The sequence below is a fragment of the Haliaeetus leucocephalus genome, unplaced genomic scaffold (genome assembly GCF_000737465.1).
Source record: "Haliaeetus leucocephalus isolate CR32 unplaced genomic scaffold, Haliaeetus_leucocephalus-4.0 Scaffold92, whole genome shotgun sequence".
Taxonomy (NCBI): Eukaryota; Metazoa; Chordata; class Aves; order Accipitriformes; family Accipitridae; genus Haliaeetus; species Haliaeetus leucocephalus.
This window is the reverse complement of record NW_010972528.1, coordinates 2,051,684-2,071,999: the sequence shown is the minus strand read 5'-3', so window position 1 is coordinate 2,071,999 and position 20,316 is coordinate 2,051,684. Positions and strand designations below refer to the sequence as shown.

At 41.3% G+C, this 20,316-nt stretch overlaps 1 protein-coding gene across 1 annotated transcript in view; it reads left to right on the top strand.

Annotated features, from left to right (window-relative positions):
* The window catches only part of GLG1 (golgi glycoprotein 1), a gene marked incomplete at its 5' end in the record, with an annotated part of 83,788 nt that extends 68,704 nt beyond the window's left edge, over positions 1–15,084 (top strand). Inside the window, 15 exons of the mRNA XM_010585209.1 lie at positions 1,332–1,469; positions 2,290–2,376; positions 3,275–3,337; positions 4,043–4,156; positions 4,529–4,617; positions 5,492–5,609; positions 7,136–7,228; positions 7,784–7,921; positions 9,236–9,359; positions 9,709–9,851; positions 10,082–10,183; positions 10,855–10,962; positions 11,601–11,721; positions 13,640–13,746; positions 14,815–15,084. Coding sequence (XP_010583511.1) covers positions 1,332–1,469; positions 2,290–2,376; positions 3,275–3,337; positions 4,043–4,156; positions 4,529–4,617; positions 5,492–5,609; positions 7,136–7,228; positions 7,784–7,921; positions 9,236–9,359; positions 9,709–9,851; positions 10,082–10,183; positions 10,855–10,962; positions 11,601–11,721; positions 13,640–13,746; positions 14,815–14,982 — 1,713 coding nt within the window. The remainder of the gene's footprint in view (positions 1–1,331; positions 1,470–2,289; positions 2,377–3,274; positions 3,338–4,042; positions 4,157–4,528; positions 4,618–5,491; positions 5,610–7,135; positions 7,229–7,783; positions 7,922–9,235; positions 9,360–9,708; positions 9,852–10,081; positions 10,184–10,854; positions 10,963–11,600; positions 11,722–13,639; positions 13,747–14,814) is intronic.
* Positions 15,085–20,316: the final 5,232 nt, after the last annotated feature.

Here is a 20,316-nt window from a genome sequence, read left to right as displayed (position 1 = left end):
TTGGTTTTATGCAAAAAGGAGTTCTGAGCCCAGCTTTCCTAGGCTGTTTCTAATTAAGTTTTTATTTGAGTACAACTTCAGATTGTGCTCCATTAAATTCTTCCTATTGATATAAAGTATCCTTTCAGTTCTTTGGAGCATACTGTACTGGTAAATGTGCTTATGCTGTCTTTAAAGAAGACAGTAGGGATCTGACTTGCAGCTCTGCAGTCTGGAGATACAGCATAATCACATTTGTTTGGTTCAGATCTACTCTTTCCAAGTTTGCTGCCCTCTTGTGCCTTTACCAAGGCACTCCCTTGAGAGCAGCTGGGTACTTGGTCCCATTTTTTTTGGCACTGTAGTGTACACAGCCCCTAGGAGTTGGTGGGTTTACACAATGGCCTGGCTTAAAAATTAATTTCTACAGCTTGATTTAAAAGGTCTTTTGTGGCAGAGGTCAAGTATTGATTGAAAGCACCTGTCTTTTAGGAATAATTTTTTTAATGCAGTTTGTTAGTCTGCTGAGTTGAGACTTTTTAATTCCATTTTAAATTAGTGCTGACCAAAGAAATCAATAGTCCACCCTGCAAATAATCTATTAGAGAGAGAGAAGGCTTTAAAATGTATTTTTCTTGTGGAAAGTAGGCTAAGGGAACAGCTGTCATTTTGAAATTTAGTGTTTGAAAGCAAACTGATCAGAGGTTAGATCTTTACTTTTTTCCAGTGCTGCACACAAAATGCTAGGTAACTTTTAGTGGTTTGGATTTTTAAATGTATGAAGTTTTAAGATTCAACTGGTGCATTTTAGGTCTGACAAGCACCATACCAGTATCCCTTGATTTTCTGCAATTTGTTTCTTCCTCAGTCTTGCTAAATGCTGGCTCTGATGTGCTGCAGTGGGGATTGCTGAGAAGAAATTACAGCTGGACTATATTGCCTCATTCTGGGCTTCCCTTTTGGTATTGAGGGCATGAGCTGTTTTGACTTTCTTCTCCAGAAGCAGTCTGTAGCTTTGTATGAAAGGGGCAGTGCAGCAGATAATTTAGGGACCTGCTTTGACATCTCATTTCAAAAGCAAAGTGAAGGTTTAAGAATATAAAATTTATTGTAGTGGAATGAAAGGAGCCTTCATCCAAACTAAATGACAGGGTTCCGAACTCTTTTGGAACTCGGATCGCTTGTGGGGGCCCCAGCAGGCTCATGCTGAGCAGTATGGGACAACTTGTGTGCTTTCTGGGATTGCTGATGGTGTTTGTTGTCACTCTCAGTACCTTACTTGACAGCATCTTGTTTTCATTGTGTGGATTTAGAGACCCCATACACTAAATGCTCTTTGCCCTCTTTAACAGCTATCACGAGAGTGCAGAGCAGAGGTCCAGAGAATCCTCCATCAGCGTGCCATGGATGTGAAGCTGGACCCAGCCCTTCAGGACAAGTGCATGATTGACTTAGGGAAGTGGTGCAGTGAAAAAACAGAGACAGGGCAGGTACTGTACACAGTAACACTGGTAATTCAGTTGCAAAGCTGGATGGGTAGGAAGGGCAAAAAAGGGGAAGAAGGGACGTCTTGCTGTTAGCTCTCTCTTTATAGCTGAGAATATATTAAAAATGTGTGCGGTTTGAAACATAATCTACACTAGACAGAGATGGAGGTGATACGAAGAATCTTTGTGCCTACTACGTGGCTTCAGTAGGTTCAAATGTGTAGTGGAATGAGAAGGGGGAAGGGGTTACTTAACAGGAAGGACTTGAATGAAGCAACCCCACCCCACCCTGACTCTTATTTGTAATATTCTATGACAAGCTTGACATTTCCCACATAAACTTTATGATATTTTCATTTGGCAAATACTGACATGCTTCCTGTGTTTATACAGAACTGAACTAACATTTGCTATTACTTAACAAAGTTTCAACGAATACTTTCATGTTAAATTGCTGTGCCCTAGCATAGCTGTAGGGGAGGAGCCGTTCAACAGCAGATGCAGTACAGCATACACCATTGTCTTTTTGAAGTGCCCGTCATAGGTTGTAGTTTAGGTAATTAATCTCTCATTAAGGTTATGTGAAGGGCAAATTAAATGTGATATTCCAGAAGTGAAAGCACATCATGCAGCTTTTGAGAACAAGCGGTAATATCCTAGATGAACATTCTCAATCACTACGATGTATATGTGTTCTGGGAGTGCCAGTAGAAGAGTGGGATTAAATGAGGTTTAGGACTTTGAGGAGCAGGGCAGTTCCACGTGTGTTACAACATTTCAAATTGGGTTCTTGGATCACACACTAAAGAGTCTGTTTTTGTAGGAGCTGGAATGCCTTCAGGACCATCTTGATGACTTGGTGTCTGAGTGCAGAGACATAGTGGGAAACCTCACTGAGTTGGAGTCTGAGGTGAGCAGTTTTCAGCCTGGGATAAAGGGAATAGTTGAGCATGTCAAGTTAAGCTTGTCATTTTGATAGTGATGAAAAAAAGTGAAGTTAGAGCAGCTGCAGAAATGCAGCTCTCTGGGATCAAGCGGAGACCATCCATTCTACCCTGTACAATGTAAGTTTTCATGTGGGATTCTTGAGGAAGAGAATTGACCAACGGTTCAGGATTTTAGGCTGGCGATGACATTTCTCCCGCTTAAAATCGGTCATGGTACTGAAGCTAAGATTTCGTGCTAAAGGTAACTGGGTTACCAGTGCAAAAGTCAAGATATGTCATGAGACTTCATTTTTTTTGGTCTTGCTTGCGAGTAGTTTTGAGTACCATATTGCAACTTTCCTCCCCTGTCCCAAAAGTTTTCCAAGAAGTAACTGCCACGTGCATCATTAGAGGTTTTCAGTGAGGTCAGCAGCTTTACTTATTTTATGAAGCCGCATGTTTTATTATCTTGCCCCAGACTGTTCCATGTATCTCTTAAAACTTGCATTGTGCCTTAGGGAAAGCTTCCTTCCCAGTGATTACAAAATGACTTGCTCGGAACTATTATTAATCTTTAACTCCTGCCTAGGTGTAAGGTGATTTCTAGTGGTGTAGCATCCAGTTTGGAGAAGGTTTGCTGAAATATCCCAGCAATGAGTTTCTGTGGAGACCAGGCTCCTCCCTTAAGCTGGAAGGTTTGTCTTGCATTCTCCATCTTGTTGGCAAGAGTGAACCCTAGGATTTCCAGAATTGAAGGGCAAAGCTGTCTGGATTTCAAAGCCCTTTAAACTGGGTTGTGTTTAACTTGTTATCACAGGTTTTTTCAGAGCCTTTTTTCTTGTCTGTTCACTGTGAAAATAAAATATTGCATGTTTTCTGCAGGACATTCAAATTGAAGCCTTGCTGATGAGAGCGTGTGAACCCATTATCCAGACATTCTGTCATGTGGGTACTCCATAATAGTGTGAATATCTTTTTGGGGGAAAAAGCACTGTGTGGGAAAGGTTAGAGATTTTTAGTATTAGTTCTTGGTGTACTTGTTACAGTCCAAAAATAAAATCAGAGGTAAGAAGTTACAACGGTCTTTTTAATTAAAAAAAACACCCTAACCCAAAAATTCTTAGTTCTGTCTAGTACTTCTGCTGTTGTCAGAGTCCTACCGCAAAAGCTAGAGGTTTAAAGATGAAAACTGCCCTGTAATTGGAAAAATCACTCCTTACAGTGGGTTAAAAACTAAACTTTTTTCCTTCCCCCTTGGCTGCAGGCAGCACATCTAGCCACGCCACTCTGTGCGGCTGCTCAGCATTGCTGAAATAACTTCTTACATTGCTCTAGGATTGAGTAGTTAAATAGCAATGAAGGCACCTAGCTAATACTTCATGTAAGCATTGAGTCTCTGCAGTATGTTCTCCTGAGTCTAAAGTGTGCATGTGCCTGAGATGATTCTTTTCTGAACTGTATCTATAAATGTAGTTGAGTGGTAGAATTGTGTGGCACAACTCTAGGGTGGTCAGTTAATGGTGAGTGTAAGCTCACAATAGAGTGTGGGACTGTAACTTCCATTATTTCTTGGTCATAGTGGGCCAAAGGAGCGTAACAATCATGACTGGTAAGAGTAGCTTATTTTTAAGCCTTTCATCTCTTCTTCAGGAGGTTGCAGATAACCAGATAGATTCTGGGGACCTGATGGAGTGTCTAATACAGAACAAACACCAGAAGGAAATGAATGAAAAATGTGCAATTGGAGTTACTCATTTCCAGCTGGTAAGCAGCGCTTTGCTCCGCTATCAGTGGAAGCCTGTTCTGTTTCTTGAGGGTGTTGACAGAAATTAGCTAATTATGAAACCCCTCCTTCTTTGAGATTGATTTCCCGCTGTATTTAAAGCGCTCTTGTGAATTCACACTGTTGTGCTTGCATGCCTGGTCATAAATGGTCGCTTGTGGAGATGATTTTCAGGGCCACCTTCCTTCCAGATGTATGGTAGATAGGGTGCCAGCTTCTTCAGCAGTGCAGCATCCCCCTTACTTCCCCATTAATAAGTTATGGGCAGAAGCATTTGCTGATTTTATGATTCAACAAGTGTTCTTTCAGGCAGCACTTCTCTTTTTTTTTTTTCCCTCATTTCTCTCTTGCAGGTTCAAATGAAAGATTTTAGGTTCTCATACAAGTTTAAAATGGCTTGCAAGGAGGATGTGCTGAAACTTTGCCCCAACATCAAAAAAAAGTATGTAGCGCCTGACCAAACAGCAATGTCATTGTACAAATATGTAATAAAGTTACAGGATATTTCACGATAGGACAGAAAATGCGGGACTTCGTTTAAAGGCTGATTGTTTTGTGTGTTTACCCTTAGTGACTGCATTCTGCAGATGCTTAAGGTAGAGGCATTGCCTGCCTCTTTAAAATTACTTCTGCTTTACTCTTGCATACAAGCCTGTCCTCTTTATTTTTCTTGCTCTGAAAATAGCTAATGATTACGATTAGTGGACTGCACGTCCAAGGATGTTTTATATCCTTGCTAGATTCATCGTCTTCTAAGATGCAGGTTACAATTGTTCCAGTTGCTGATCTGGGAAGGGAAAATATCCCACTTGTTTTAGCTGGCTTATTCGTTTTGGTGTAAGGGGTTTTCTTCAATGGCCTACTGCAATGACGTAAGGCTAAATTACACACAAGGTCAGTCCTGTTCATGGATAGCAAGACTATTTGCATTTTATGATATAAACGCCCTTCCCATAATGCAAAAGGATTGCTTGCAATGCCATGTAGGTATTAATCTATTTCTGAGATTAAGTAAAGCTTTTCTAAAGCGCTCAAGTGACATAAGAGCAGAGGTCTTGCTGGGCAGGGCTGTGGTGGGATTTTGAATATCTTCTTGTCTGCTGATCTAGACTCCAATTAGCATTAGATTTGGGTTTTAATTGTGATCCAGTTACTCTCCATCGAACTGCACCCAGGCTAGAAGTAAGCACAGATGCACAAGGACTTTGTTGTGTTTGGGTTCTTGGGGTCAGTTTCTCTGATGTGGTGATGCAACACCAGTCTTGGCTGGTCTAAGTGAAGGGTATATGAGTAAAAAGCTGTTTTCTTTTCTGCAGGGTGGATGTAGTGATCTGTCTGAGCACAACTGTGCGCAATGATACTTTGCAGGATGCCAAAGAGCACAGGGTCTCTCTGAAGTGCCGCAAACAGCTGCGTGTTGAGGAGCTGGAGATGGTAAACATGCATGAAACACTTGATCTGCCTGCTTTTCTAGTGAAGTCCTTCAATTAAAGGTTCCTGGTTTGTCTACCCTGGGAGAAAAAGAAACTAATTTATAAGTGTCGTGGTTTAACCCCAGCCAGCAACTAAGCACCACGCAGCCGCTCACTCACTCCCCCCCCATCCAGTGGGATGGGGGAGAAAATCAGGAAAAGAAGTAAAACTCCTGGGTTGAGATAAGAACGATTTAATAGAACAGAAAAGAAGAAGCTAATAATGATAATGATAACACTAATAAAATGACAACAGTAGTAATAAAAGGATGGAAATGTACAAATGATGCACAGGGCAATCGCTCCCCCCCCGCCGACCGACACCCAGCCAGTCCCCAAGCCGCGAATCCTTGCCCCCCCCCACTTCCCAGTTCCTAAACTAGATGGGACATCACATGGTATGGAATACACTGTTGGCCAGTTTGGGTCAGGTGCCCTGGCTGGGCATGAGAAGCTGAAAAATCCTTGACTGTAGTCTAAACACTACTGAGCAACAACTGAAAACATCAGTGATATCAACATTCTTCACATACTGAACTCAAAACATAGCACTGTACCAGCTACTAGGAAGACAGCTAACTACATCCCAGCTGAAACCAGGACAATAAGACATATCTAACTTATTTTTTCCACTCTTCTTACAACACGACGTTCAATTGCCCTTCATGGTGAAAGTAATGATTGTCTAATGCTTTAAATATAGTCTCATGAAGGCTAAGGCAAGGTGAATAGTCATTGGAATTTCAGCTTTCTGATTACATTTAGATAGCAATGTGCTACACATGCTTATGTCCTTAAAGTCCTCTATGAGAGAATAAAAGCTTCATTTTACAGAGTGAGGAAATAAACACAGATGAAGCAACTTGACTCCAGCTGCTTTAAGTTGCTCAGTGGATAAACAGGAGTAGTATTTATTCTGGGAGGCAAGGCTGCATCTCAGCTTCCTGCTGCAGTGCTTGCAGCAATAAACTCTGAAGTTCTTTGTCCAGTAGATAATGTCTGAGTGTTAAAGCTTCATCTTAAGTAGGCCCCTATCAGACGAGGCAGCACACTTGCCTTTGTATGGAAGAATTCAAATGTTGGGCATCGCTAAAAGCAAGAATTTCATTCACATCCTCCAGGTCACCCAATAGATGGGTGGCTATTAATATGTACTTTAGCTTTCACATGAAAAGATTTTAGTTGTCTTGGACATTTGTGTTGATGCCCTTTTATGAGCAGCAATGGAAACAACTTGCAAGCTCTGAAATTTGGTTTAAACCCTTTCTTCAGTGTAAAAAGCCAACTGATCCACTGCATGGATTTGCAAAGTTGATTTCCCACTAACACCACTTCTCACACTTAAGACCCTTAAATTCAAAGAAACTGACCTGCCTGTTGTGAGTTGCTTGCTTTTTGTGAATAAAGGGCTCTAGTTAATAGGTTAAAAAAGTAAAATAGTCTTTAGAGTCCTACTTTTAAAAGTCTGTATTATAATTTATCCTGCAGACCGAGGATATCAGACTTGAACCAGAACTGTATGAGGCTTGTAAAAGTGACATCAAGAATTACTGCCAAAACGTGCCCTATGGCAATGCTCAGGTAATGGATTTTATTAATAATTTACAATTTAATTTCTGCTGTCATTTCAGAAAACTTTTGGAGAATGCTTTTGCCCCTGTGAGTGCAGCTTTAGATTTTCATTTTGATATCACTGAAATCTTTTGGCAGTGTTTTGGAATGTTAAATTATTTTTTTTTTTTTTTTAGTGGTTCACAAGCATTAATACTGGGTGAATGCAATGCTGTGAGCACTTCATTCTTTATTTAATGCTAGTTTTAAGTTACTAGCAGCTGGTTACTGCAAACGTTGCTAAAGATTGCTTAGGCATAATGTCTACAAGATGAAGTTTGCAGTTTTGGAGTAGGTCCAGGTGACCCTCTTCATCTCATTAAATCTTTGTAAGAAAAGATGAGCTTAAACCAAGTCCTGGAAATAAGCATTGGTAATTTTGTTAAAATCTAGACATTGGGAACTTAGCTGCACAAATCAGGTGAAGATAGCCATTAGGGGAACACATAGCTGTATGTTTTGAGCAGCGTATGACAGAATCATATCAACAATGCGTCCATTAACAGTTGTAATACTGTGTTGTAGATTATTGAATGCCTGAAAGAAATCAAGAAGCAGTTGAGTACCCGGTGCCACCAGAAGGTGTTTAAACTGCAGGAGACAGAGATGATGGATCCAGAACTGGACTACACGCTCATGAGAGTCTGCAAGCAGATGATCAAGGTAATGGCAAGTGTGCTAATTTAAGAGAGTGAGCTTGGGATACAAGAGCTTTTTTTGTTCCCGTAAAGGCTTGTTAGAAGACTGCTGTGTTGTTTCAGAAGTATGCTTGCTTTTTTGCATAGTAATCTGTTTCTTAACTCTGAATCAGGCTGAGGTTTCTTCAGGACTCTTTCAACTTTACTTCTTCCAAATGTCTGATCAAAGCCTGTGCATTAATAAATTCGTCTTCCCAACTGCCAGCAGAATTGAGGAGGAAGTCTGTGCTGAGGCTTCTAATACAGTTTTCATCCAGTCAGTTTGGATTTGTATTGGCTTTTAGCAAAGATGAAGTTAAGATCACAGAGAGGAGTAACATCTTCAGTTCACTGCTGACCTGGTGCACACAGACTTTCATTGAACTGATAAAGCAGGCAAAATCGTGCAAAACTTGAAATTAGAAATGCTGGCTTAAAGTGGTACTCTGTGGAAAGCAGCAGTGAATGTTAATACAAGACAGTCTTGCACAGTAGCCAGAATTGCAAGCCCTGAAACACTAGTATGTGTGGTCTGTATGCAGTACCCTGGCTCCATATTGTGGCCAAAGCACAACATCTTGAAAATTTATTGCTTTCCAGTATAGACTCATGCTTCTAAAAAAAGACCTGTAATCTTACCAAAATGGAGAGCATTAGAAAGTGCGATAGCCTTATCTTATGCCTGCAGAATTAGTTTCTAACAAAAGAAATTAGTACTTTGGTCTGAATTTTGGGTAAGCTGGTTCACTTCTGACTATCTAATTCAGGGTGGGAATGGGCAAATTAGTATCAGTGAGCTGTTCTCTGCTTTCTCTTTCTGTATGGTCTTACTTTGTCCTGAGTGTTACTAATGAAGTCTTTAACCTGTTGCTTTGTCCAGCCAGCATTTATGCAGAACAGCAGTATGTGTATAGACTTAAGAGTCCCTTTTTAGTTTCCAAAATAAAGGGGAGTGAAAGTAGTTGGGTTTGAGACCTAATTTGGTGGCTGTTTCTTGCAAAGTGTGCTGCAACTTAAGAATATAAAATAAAGGCAAATTGGTTTTGGTACTGCCAACACAAGCTGGTGCCTAGAAGCCAGTCAAGACTGTATGGTGTGGTGCTCAGTCCATAAGCAGAGATATTTGTGCCCATAGTCTATTTAGAGAGTAGCACTGTTCTTTTTAATAGGAGGCGTTGGGGTTAGGGAGTGTGTCTGTATACCTCTGGGTTGGGCAGGTGGTTATTCTCTCTGGTGATTGTAGTTGGGTTTTTTCCAAGTGCTTAGTGATGAAACTTGGTTGTTTGGGGTTTTTTTGTAGCGGTTTTGTCCAGAAGCAGACTCAAAAAATATGTTGCAGTGTTTGAAACAAAACAAGAACAGTGAAGTGATGGATCCTAAATGCAAACAAATGATTACCAAGCGCCAGATTACACAGAACACAGGTACCGTCTTCTGAAAAAAACTTAACTTGCCTGCAGAGCTGTTGAGTGGTCTTCATGGCTGAAAGAACATTTGCTTTGTTTTATTCTCCTTCGTGGTTGTCAGTGCACACACTGACTTTATTCAGTCAAGTTCTTGAGGGTCAACATGAGTTATTGGATCCACTTTATTCATGAAGCTCTTACAAGCTAAAATTCTGTTGTGAAAAAAATACTATTTTTCCCCCAAATCAAATTCATTGGTGGTACAATGTCATCCGGGAAATTTCTATCAAATCTCTTTTGGAGTGTTATGTTCTGTAATCTGAAGAGATGTGTACTCTAATGAAGTTCTGTCATCTTTCCCGGTTAGATTACCGCTTAAATCCAGTGCTCAGAAAGGCCTGCAAAGCAGACATACCGAAATTCTGCCAAAATATCCTGAATAGGGCCAAGGATGATACAGAGTTGGAAGGGCAAGTCATCTCGTGCCTGAAGTTGAAATACGCAGACCAGGTGAGTGGGGCTGGTGCATGCAAATGAGAAACTGTGCTGAGCAACAGTCATTGAACAAAAAAATCAAACCTGGGCTTGTGGTGTGTTCAATGTATGGTAACAGGCTGTACGTAAATGAGTTTTTTACACTCCTATACAAGTATTACAGAATACACAGGTTAAAATGCAAGGTGATTGATTTATGAAAATAAAGGTCATTGAGTGGGTTAATGACTTTCTCCGCTTAATAGCGTCTCTCTCCAGACTGCGAGGACCAAATTCGAGTGATAATCCAGGAATCGGCTCTCGATTATCGGCTGGATCCCCAACTTCAGATGCACTGTTCTGAAGAGGTAGGAGAAGTAGCTCCACAGCTACTTTTTCAGGATGAAAACTGCCTTTGTGTTTCATAAAGTCCTTTCATGTAACAGATTTTTGTTTCTTAAAACATGAAGTCTCCTGATAATTAAAACAAAAGAAAAAAAAAAAACCTTTAAACTGCTTCCGGCTTGTCAGGTTCTCTGCTTGTGACTTTTGCCCAGTGTGCAAGAATTGCAGTTTCCAGTGCAGTGGTAATATGAAGTTAATTTTTTCATCTGGGATCTCATTAGTACTTGTGACTATGGAAAAATACTGCTTTCCTGTTGTAAAAATTTGTGTTAGTTCTCTGGTCTTGTTAACCTTAACTGGAATACAGTCAGATTTCTGAGCTTTCACTTTTGATAGCTGAATCAGCCATGCCTCAAGTATTGCTTATTTCGTATCTTAACATTATTTCTATGCTCTTTCCCTCCCTGCCTTCCTCAGTACAATAATACTGACTTTATGCTGTTGGATTTCAAAGGGTATGCACATTGCATGAGCCAGACTGCAGTTGGCTCTGGGGATTCTGAGGGAAGAAAATGTCTCATCATGTGTTCTCTAGCTGCACCCTGTGATGAACTAATGTATTGAGATACAAATGTGCTAAAAGGCAGAATGTTTGTTGTGAACTACTTGTGTTAAAATACCTTCTTCAAAATAGATTTCCAGCTTGTGTGCAGAAGAAGCAGCAGCTCAAGAGCAGACTGGGCAGGTGGAAGAATGTCTGAAAGTGAATCTGCTGAAAATAAAAACTGAAATGTGCAAGAAGGTAAAGGAAAAGTTGAATGTGCTCTAAAAGGCATCCCATCCCTGCAGAAGTCTGTGATTTTTCCAGATCACAGCCCAGGCCATGTTCTAGCTATTGCAAAGCCAGAGCTCTGCAAATTTCCTTACACATCTCAGTTCTGGCCTGCAGCAATTCAATTCCATTTCAGTTTGCCAGTGAAAATTGTGCCGACAATGCCTCCTTTGCAATTTCAGGCTTGGATCCTTTCTTGATTATGTTTGCCAAAGTTTCTTGTTACTAATCTGTTTTCTGTTGCTGTCTCTGTTGCAGGCTTCCTGAGTGCTGGGTATAGCCTAGGCACTGGCTATGATCAAGGGCTGTATGAATTGCCTCATGGCTATGGCACCTTATTTCAGTCCTAACTGAAGTAACTCTGGCGTATTGACTTTGTATTTTAGATTAATATGGGTATTTTAATGAACATAACTATGGTAACCCTTATAAACCAGGATATTTAATCCAGCCTAAACCAGCATTCATAGCCTCATCCAAGGACAGTGTTGTTTTTCCCATGATCCTGGATTTAAAAAGATATGATGCACCTTTCAGAAACATTGAGCAGTATGAGTTTTGTTCTCTCTCCTTTTTTTGAGATGTACTTGTAATTTGCCCCTCCCCAGGAAGTGCTCAACATGCTGAAGGAAAGCAAAGCAGATATATTTGTTGACCCAGTGCTCCACACAGCCTGTGCCCTAGACATCAAACACCACTGTGCTGCCATTCCACCAGGGAGAGGACGTCGTAAGTGCTCATGCTTTAATCGTATAACGTCTCGGTCCTGAGAGTCTTAAGCTGTATTTTTTTACCAGCATTATCTTAAGTACAAGATGTTTCCACCAGCCCTTTGCAGGTAATAAGGTGGAACAGCTGCAGAGGTGGTAGATGCCACTAGAAGATGGCTATAAAGAAGTCCTTCCTTGTGTCCAAGCGGGACCTATTCTTCAATCCTGATACAGTATCCTTGCAGACTTACCTGCAAATTTTATGAGCATATTTTATATTCCATCATTCATACAATTCCTGCCAATAGTGTGTGATACCAGATCTGTAACCCTTCTATAAAATCTCTCCTCAGTTAAATCCCATTGAAAATGAACTATTCAGTCCATGTGTATTACATGGACTCATTTTTCAATGAGGTTTATCTCCCACCCTGTATCAGCTTTGCACAAGATAACAGCTCCCAAGCTTGCTTATGCCAATGTTATATCAGACTGTATCAAAAGCTTCCTTAGAACTAAGCTGCTTCTCTTACAGAAGCAAATCAATTTGGTTTCACAAGATTCATTCTTAGCTAATCCCCTTGGTCCTTCTTTCTTTGTGTCTGTCTTTGTCCATGATTGGCTTCTTTGTTTCAGTATTTTTGCCAGATAAAATTAAACTGAAATCCTTTGATGTTTCTTTTTTTTTCCCCATCTGCTTAAACATATAATTTTTTTCTTTTCCAATATTGCAGAGGGTAGGTAATCTTTATTACATTTTCTAAGTTCACATAGTGGCTAAAGGCTTTGAGACTTCATCAACTGTTTCAAGTCCTCCAAGACTGAGTTCAGCAGGTTCAGACCACTTGAAACATGATTTATTTAAGTATTTCCTAACTCATTCTTCTCCTGTTTGAGGTCAAGCTCTTGCACTTTGTTACTGCTATTACGTTAGCTAGCTGGATAGTATATATGGCTGTTTAAGGAAAGGTAGTGGGCAAAAAAGTTCTGAACTTTCCCATCTTTCTGAGTTTATCTGCCATTAAAAATAGCAGCCAAGTATTTTCCTGGTCATTATCTTTTGTGCTGGTTACTGAATAACTCTCTGAAATTCTGGATATCCTTTATTTATTCCTGTTTTGTCATAATTCTTTTGATGTGTGTTCTGATGTGTTTGCACTGAAGGTATGCAGAAGTCTGTAGCTTAGAGAGGGATCTGCCTCTGAGTGTTTGAACTGATAATTGTGTTTAAAAAGTCTGGACTTAGTTTAAAGTTTGCAGCCTGTTTGCTATGTACAAAATAACTCATCACTGCAGAAAGCATCCAATTAGGGATTATTCAAGTAAAGCAGCATAAGTATAAAATAAAAAATTTTATGTCATTGTCTCATACGAGCACATAAAAGAGCTTATGGGTTAGCCAAGCCACTCCATAGGCACCCAGAACGTTGTGATCCCATTTCCTTTTCACAGGACTGTGTGAAAACTCAGGAAGGTAAACCTTTCCAGAACACTTTGTTTATCAAAAGAAACTCCAAACAAGCCTAAGGAGATGACACTGTTTTTTTCCTGAGCTGAATTTGATATTAATTCTCTCTAAAGGGTAGTGGTACGGGATTTAGAGTACAGCTCATTGAAGGTGCAAATTCATAAGATTTCATAAAATCTCAAATAAATCACATGAATTACATCTTGGAAACATACTGTAATTTCTTTTTGGAAGTCAAAATTCCTTGCACCTCAAAATGCAATATTAATCATGAATCTTGGTGAAATTGGTAGCTTCAAGGGTACAACAGGGCTTTGTATATAGTCTGTCAGGCTGGCTAGTCTGTTTAGAAAGCTATGTAACTGTCAGCCTTTATGAGAATTGAAGTGTCCCTTTCCAGCAGCCTTTCCATAGCATGTTGTTGAAGCCACTGCTTCTATTTTGTAACACCGTCTTCTGCACATTACAGAAATGTCATGCTTAATGGAAGCTCTGGAAGATAAGCGTGTGAGGTTGCAGCCTGAATGCAAGAAACGCCTTAATGATCGTATTGAAATGTGGAGCTATGCTGCAAAGGTGAATATGTAAAGGATTTCGTCTTTTTTGCATTGGACCTTTCTGTTGCAAGCTATTTATGAAAAATGTCAACTGTAATGAAATTCTTGTCTCTGAAGTTTAGCATTTTGAGTTTGGTCCAGAAAAATTGAAATCACGTCTCCTTTTTTGAACTTGTATATCTTAACTTTCTGTGTTGTGGTTTAACCCCAGCCAGCAACTAAGCACCAGGCAGCTGCTCGCTCATTTCCCCCAACCCAGTGGGATGGCAGAAGGGATCTGGGGTGGGGGGGAGGAAGTAGAACTCATGGGTTGAGATAAGAGCAGTTTAATAGAACAGAAAGGAAAAAAAAAAGATGATGATAATAACAATAATAAAATTACAATAATAATAATAAAAGGGTTGGAATATACAAGAGATGCACAGTGCAGTTGCTCACTGCTCACTGACCAATACCCAGTAAATTCCTGAGCAGTGATCGACCATCTCCAGTCAACTACCCCCAGTTTATATACTGGGCATGATGTCACATGGTATAGAATATCCCTTTGGCCAGTTTGGGTCAGCTGTCCTGGCTGGGTCCCCTCCCAACTTCTTGTGCCCTGCCAGCCTTCTTGCTGGCTGGGCATGAGAAGCTGAAAAATCCTTGACTTAGTCTAAACATTACTTAGCAACAACTGAAAACATCAGTGTGTTATCAACATTCTTCTTATACTGAATCCAAAATGTAACACTATACCAGCTACTAGAAAGAAAATTAACTCTATCCCAGCTGAAGCAAAGACACAGTATCTGGGATACATCCTCAACAGTGCAGAATTAAACTGTCTTTGGTGCACACAGGGCTTGGTCTGCAGTAGAGAGGGTCTGGGGCAATGAAATAGGGTCAGCAGAACTTCCTGTTATAAAGCAGTCTCCTGAGCAGTTCCTTCAGATGAATCATTGCAGACCTGCCTGTTTGTGGTTCAGGTGAAGTCTGACAATAACAGGATGCAATAGCAGTACCACAGACTAAACCTGATAAATGCTGAGGGTGAGGGTCACATGGAAAGTGCAGCTTGGCTCATTTATTCCCTTCTCACCTCCAGGTTGCCCCAGCGGAAGGCTTTTCTGACCTTGCCATGCAAGTTATGACCTCTCCGTCCAAGAATTACATATTATCTGTGATCACAGTCGGCATCTGTGTACTCTTCCTCATCGGCCTGATGTGTGGACGCATCACCAAGCGGGTGACAAGAGAGCTCAAGGACAGGTAGAGCCTGGATTGCCTGCTGAAGAAATGCCTGCCCAGTGCCCAGTTTTGTACAGCCCTCCTCTGTATAGTCTACCCACCCCCTCTTGTGAGAGGAGAATAAAAAAAAAAAATTAGAACAGCAGCAGGTGTTGGCTCAGTTTTCCCATCCTGGATCTCATCTACAGCATCTTCATCCTATGAAAGTTTGTGTGCAACATTGGCAGCCCAGCCAGCAGCTTTTGTTACCCCTTTGTTAGCAGACTCTCGTTTACCTGCCTGTAGACAAGTCTCTATTGTACTGTTGGAACTGCCTTCACTCTCCAAATCAGACTGATATGACCTGCAGCTCAAGCAGTTTTTAAGTAAATTTTTAAAGAAAGACATATATCTGCATACCGACTATATGATTTAGGTAATGGTTCATACTGAAATCTAGTCATCCTCTGTGGCTGGGTGAAATTGAGGCAGGAAATTAAAAGGTAAATTGCATCTTATACCACAGTTGGCCTTGTTTTGGACATCTTGCTCATCTTATGTAAAGCATCGTCAGAGCATAGTCTTGGACAACCTAAGGACACCAGTCGCTGGTGTCATCATCTAGTGAATATCCTGCTTTTGTGACTGTGGATTTTTTTGGCTGAAAGATGTCCTCCCTTTCTTCCTCTGCCACTCGCAAGATAGAATAAAATACTGACCGGGATCAAATACTCATGTGAGCTGTACAGCTTGTATTTCAGTAGATTAAAGACACGGTGTTAGACGCAAGGCATGTAGAGCCTGTCAGTAGTGTACAGTGCTGCTGTCAGTGGGCATTAAGTGCCCTGATAAGTTACTTGGTCAACTTTTTTATTAGCAACGATGCAGTAAAATTCTAACACTCCTTTTATTTTACCCTGCTGCTGCTAAGCTATTACCCTTCTGAATTAACTGTCTAAAGATGGTGTTGACACACTGGCAATACAGTGCTCTGTCAGTGATGCAGAAAGCGACTGAACACTCAACATGCTCTGCCTGTAAAATGGTTACTTGTGGGCTAGTGCAGTGGTTTGTAACTGGCCTGTCTGGATCTTAATGGTTTCAGTGGTAGCACTAAAGAGTGTTTTTTGTTTCCACAATTACAATTGATAGTGATAGCAACTGGCATTTCCTGGAACATAGGGCACAGGTGCTGGTCCAGAAGGTCAAGCGGGAGTGGATGGCAGGATGATAGTGTTGTATGAAAGGCAGAAACATCTGGATCTTTAAGGGAAGTAGCTTTCACATTGTTACCATCAGTGTGTGCGCTTGCACTATATAGGATTACACTTCCAGAACCTGATACTCACACCCAAGAGCCCAAAGAAGGTGTTTCAGAAAAGCTGCACTGGTAGTTGTGATCTCTTCTTACCATCATTGTTGTTCCTCAAGTACAAGGAGGTGTGGAGATCATAAGCCATGTGCTTTGGCTGAAACATTGAGTGTGTTGGTGAAATCTAGAGTGACTGCACGAGAGTCCACACGTACAGTAGGGATATCCTTTATTTGCCTTTTAGATGTGCTCATAAAAATCATGTGCCTGAAACTGTCCAGGTTAGGCTGATGCTTGAACCATAACTTTATTTTCCCACTTAGTGCACTGCTAAGCAAGACCTGACATTTCCAGTTCTCCACATTGTTCTGTAGAGGAACAGTGGAGGTGGTTTTGAGACACTTTGCAATGTGGACCAGCTGATTCTGATGATGCTGCGTGTACAGAATGGTATATACAAAATACTGTGAGCTTTTGCTGCAACTGAAGCTTTTTGCAAACATATCTTCATCCCACTCAGAGGATGGACAGCAAACTATTAGTGATACGGTTTTAGACTTACTATGCTAGTGAGTCTTTCACAAACACTTCTGGTTTTCTATCAAAGTATTATGAACACAAGGCAAGCAGTAGCGGAAGTCTGAGCAATGAAGGTTCAGTGGAGAATTAGCGCATGATAGGGTTGCAGTGAAGTGGTTAGGTAGAACAGAAATTAAGCCTGAATTCTTTCTCTCACCCCTCTTCCCTGGTGCTAACAGAGCTTAACTGGTCCTCTGTCAATGTGAAGTGGAGCAGAAGAGGAATGGTTGATCATGTCTCTTGAGGTAGCACAGGTGTGTAACACCACAAATGTCAGTTTGGCAATTATAAGTGTATATTGTTTCACTTGACAGAGTGCTGAAATTACTGCTGTAGAGATGGGTGTGTTCACAGAGCTGCCGGCAAGGGAAGTGGGATCTCTGTGCAGCCTTGCTTGCCTGGCACGAGTCCTGCTTCTCAAAATGTCTATTGGGCATAATTAAATTGCTATTGGAGGGCTTTTTTTAAACTGTTGTGACTTTTTGAAAAGGCATTTTGTAACCTGATTAGCTTGAAAAGCCTAATTAGATGGTTTATTGTCTAGAAATAGCATCTTCCACTAAATTCCAAAAGACACTGCAGTGAAAATTGTAGGTTTGTAGCCATAGTTCTGAATGTGAACCCTGTTCAGCTCTGAGGGTGACTTTGTTTACTTTCAGATATGTCTTTCTGGGTTTTTTGCTTTTTAATTTAAAGAAGGTTAAGGGTGCCTGAAGTGCTGTGCTAGGAGTCTGTGGCCTATGGTGGTGTTAGTCTATGGTCAGTGATGTTTCTGACTGTCAGCAGGCTTACCTGGGAATTTGGTTTCAGGGTGAGTACTCTGGGATGGTGTTGTAGGTATGTGTCTGGAGGCCCTCTGAAGCAAAGGTAGGAACTAAATAATTTTCTGCATGGTTCCCTTGGATACCTTTTTCACTGTAAGGACACAGACTCACCTTTTAAAGGTATGACACTGGCAAAGGGTCCAGGCCATTTTATCATTGAGGATCGTTACCTCTTCATGTTTTAAAATGGGGCCTCCTGCCACTGCTAATGAGCAAATTTGCTTTTTTTCATGACTAGAAATCTATCGGTCCCAGTCTTGAAACATTATCCTCCTTTTCACATAATACATGAAAATCTAGAGGTCTCAAAAGCACAGAAACCCACGCAAGTACTCTTCCTAAAATAACCCGCTCTTGCTGTTGCCAACACAACATCTTGCCTGCAGGTAACTATTTTCCACTGTGGGGAAGAAAGAAAGAAATGGTTGTAAGAAACACTGCTCTTGCCTTGAACTTGAGGAAGCCTTTTTAACTTCTCCGATCTAACTGAGAGTGCTAGATAGCTGCGATCAGCCAAGAGAAGAATGTTTGTGTGGCAAAACCTGGGGTATCCTTTCCTCTTCATGACCCTTGCCTCTTGGTGGAGAAGACTTCCTTCCACAGAATGCAATTTGGGAGGTGCTTTCTTTTTTTCTCCTTGTCATCACAAAACCTTCTCCTGGAGAGCTTATTCTAGACATGGTGATGCCGATGCTCTGGGGATGTATGGAAGGGCTAGATGAGTGGGACCTAGCAAGACATGCAGCTCTCTGTTTCCCTCCTGCTGCTGCAAGGGTTAAGAAGTTATGTTTTCTAAGTGACAGCACGTGTTTAGATGACTTGGGTAAGGGGGACTGTGCATGACGTGCACCTTGTTACTTCACTCCTGCTAGCCCATTAGTGTTCATTCTTGTTGACCTTAATAAGCTTATTTATTGTTTACCTAGTGGGTCTGATCAAGTCCTATTGCTGAGTTTCAACTTGGGATTCTCCTGCCTTGCCTCTTGTCATTCAGGCTGCTGGAGTAACTCATGTGGGTGGAACAAAATGACTGGCACTTCAAATACTGTCCAGTGAGTTGAGTACACATATATCTGTGTTGCTGCAAAGGGCTGGAAAAGCCCTAATGAAGTTCAGATAATTCTGTAACAAAATGTAAGCATTTCACCCAGAATCTGACACTTAAATCCATGTGAATATAATCAATCTTGCTCTGAAAGAATCTACAGTAAGCACATTGTATGAAAAATAATGGAGAGAAGTGAATGTCTCTAAGTACAGAAACTAACTGCAGGTGGGCACAGAGGGAAGAAATGTGATGAGCCAGAGGGATCGCTCGAATCCCATAGTGTTGTAGAGGAATTGTGTTTGAGTTGGATGGTGACTTCTGTTAAAACACAACTTTATTATTTAGTTGAAAAAAGATTGTAGTACCTTTTTTTTAATCTTTTTTTTTTAAAGGTAGTTTTGAGGTGTGTGAGTGCATGAGTGTGGTATGAAATCAGAACGTTTCACCTAGCACTTCTGTCCTTATTTAAAATATAGCTCTGTGGACTCAAACAGCTGTAGTGTCGGTTTGTATAGAAGTACATTCTTAATTATGGGGTTCAAAATCTTCAAGGCAGCTCCCAGGTACTGATCTTTGTGTGGTCTCCCTGCTTGGAGGCCAGACCTGCTGGCTCGCTTCCACTGATGAATCGTGCTTAGAGGGGACCTAAATCATGTGCATCCGGGAAGGAATTTGGCTGGTTTTGCTGTTTCTGTCCCATACTGGTGGAATTCAGTATTGTACCCACTCTATCAAGTTCCTGAGCGCTGCCTGTATGGGACAGGGAGGAGTAATAACATATTGCCACTTACTGGCCAAAGGCAGATCGCTGTTTTCTCCTTTCACAACACCCAAATTTCATTCCACAGCTGACCGAAAGCAAAAGATGCCTTCCTGGTTGAATCGCTGCACCCTGAAATCCCACTCCACTGCCCCCCACCGTATTTACTGAGTAGAAGTGCTTGTGTAGCTTTGCCTTGGAAATAGCGAACTAGATAGGGGGAAAAGGGAAGGGTGTGACTTTCACCCCTAGACACTTGTGCGGAATGGAGGTGATCAGAAGCTGTGACTAATGTTTGGGTTGGACTGGACAGCGTACCAGAGAAACCAGAGCCGGGGTTTTGGGGAGGTGAGGGGGTACCCCAGCACACCCAGTTGTCCCCCTTGGGGTGGCACCGCAGGCCTCCCCCCACAGTGTACAAAACAGACCCAGTGGATTCCTGTTGTACAGCGGAAGCTGTTTGAACTTAGTCTTTTTTTTATTTTTAAATGTGACATTAACGAGACTTTTTTTTTTGTAAATTGTTTTTCCCTTTCTGTGTATAAATCCTGGCCGGTCCTTGTTTCGGTTTGGTTTTGGTTTGTTTTTTTTTTTTTACATGTCCATGCTGTGTAATTTTGAGATGTTACTGAGATTCTGAACATAATAATGTGCATTTTTTTTCTGTACAGATGAAATGGGAGAATTTAATAAAAAGAGTCTGCAGGTTTTTACTTGTTGTAGTTTATTTCTTAGGGCTGGCCGCGCCCGCCTCCTGGGGGCGGTGCGGTGCACGGCCACGCCCCCAAGCAGCCGGGCTGGGGATTGGCCGGCGGTCGGGTGACGCAGAGCGCCGGGGCGGCTGTCGCGCCGCGGCT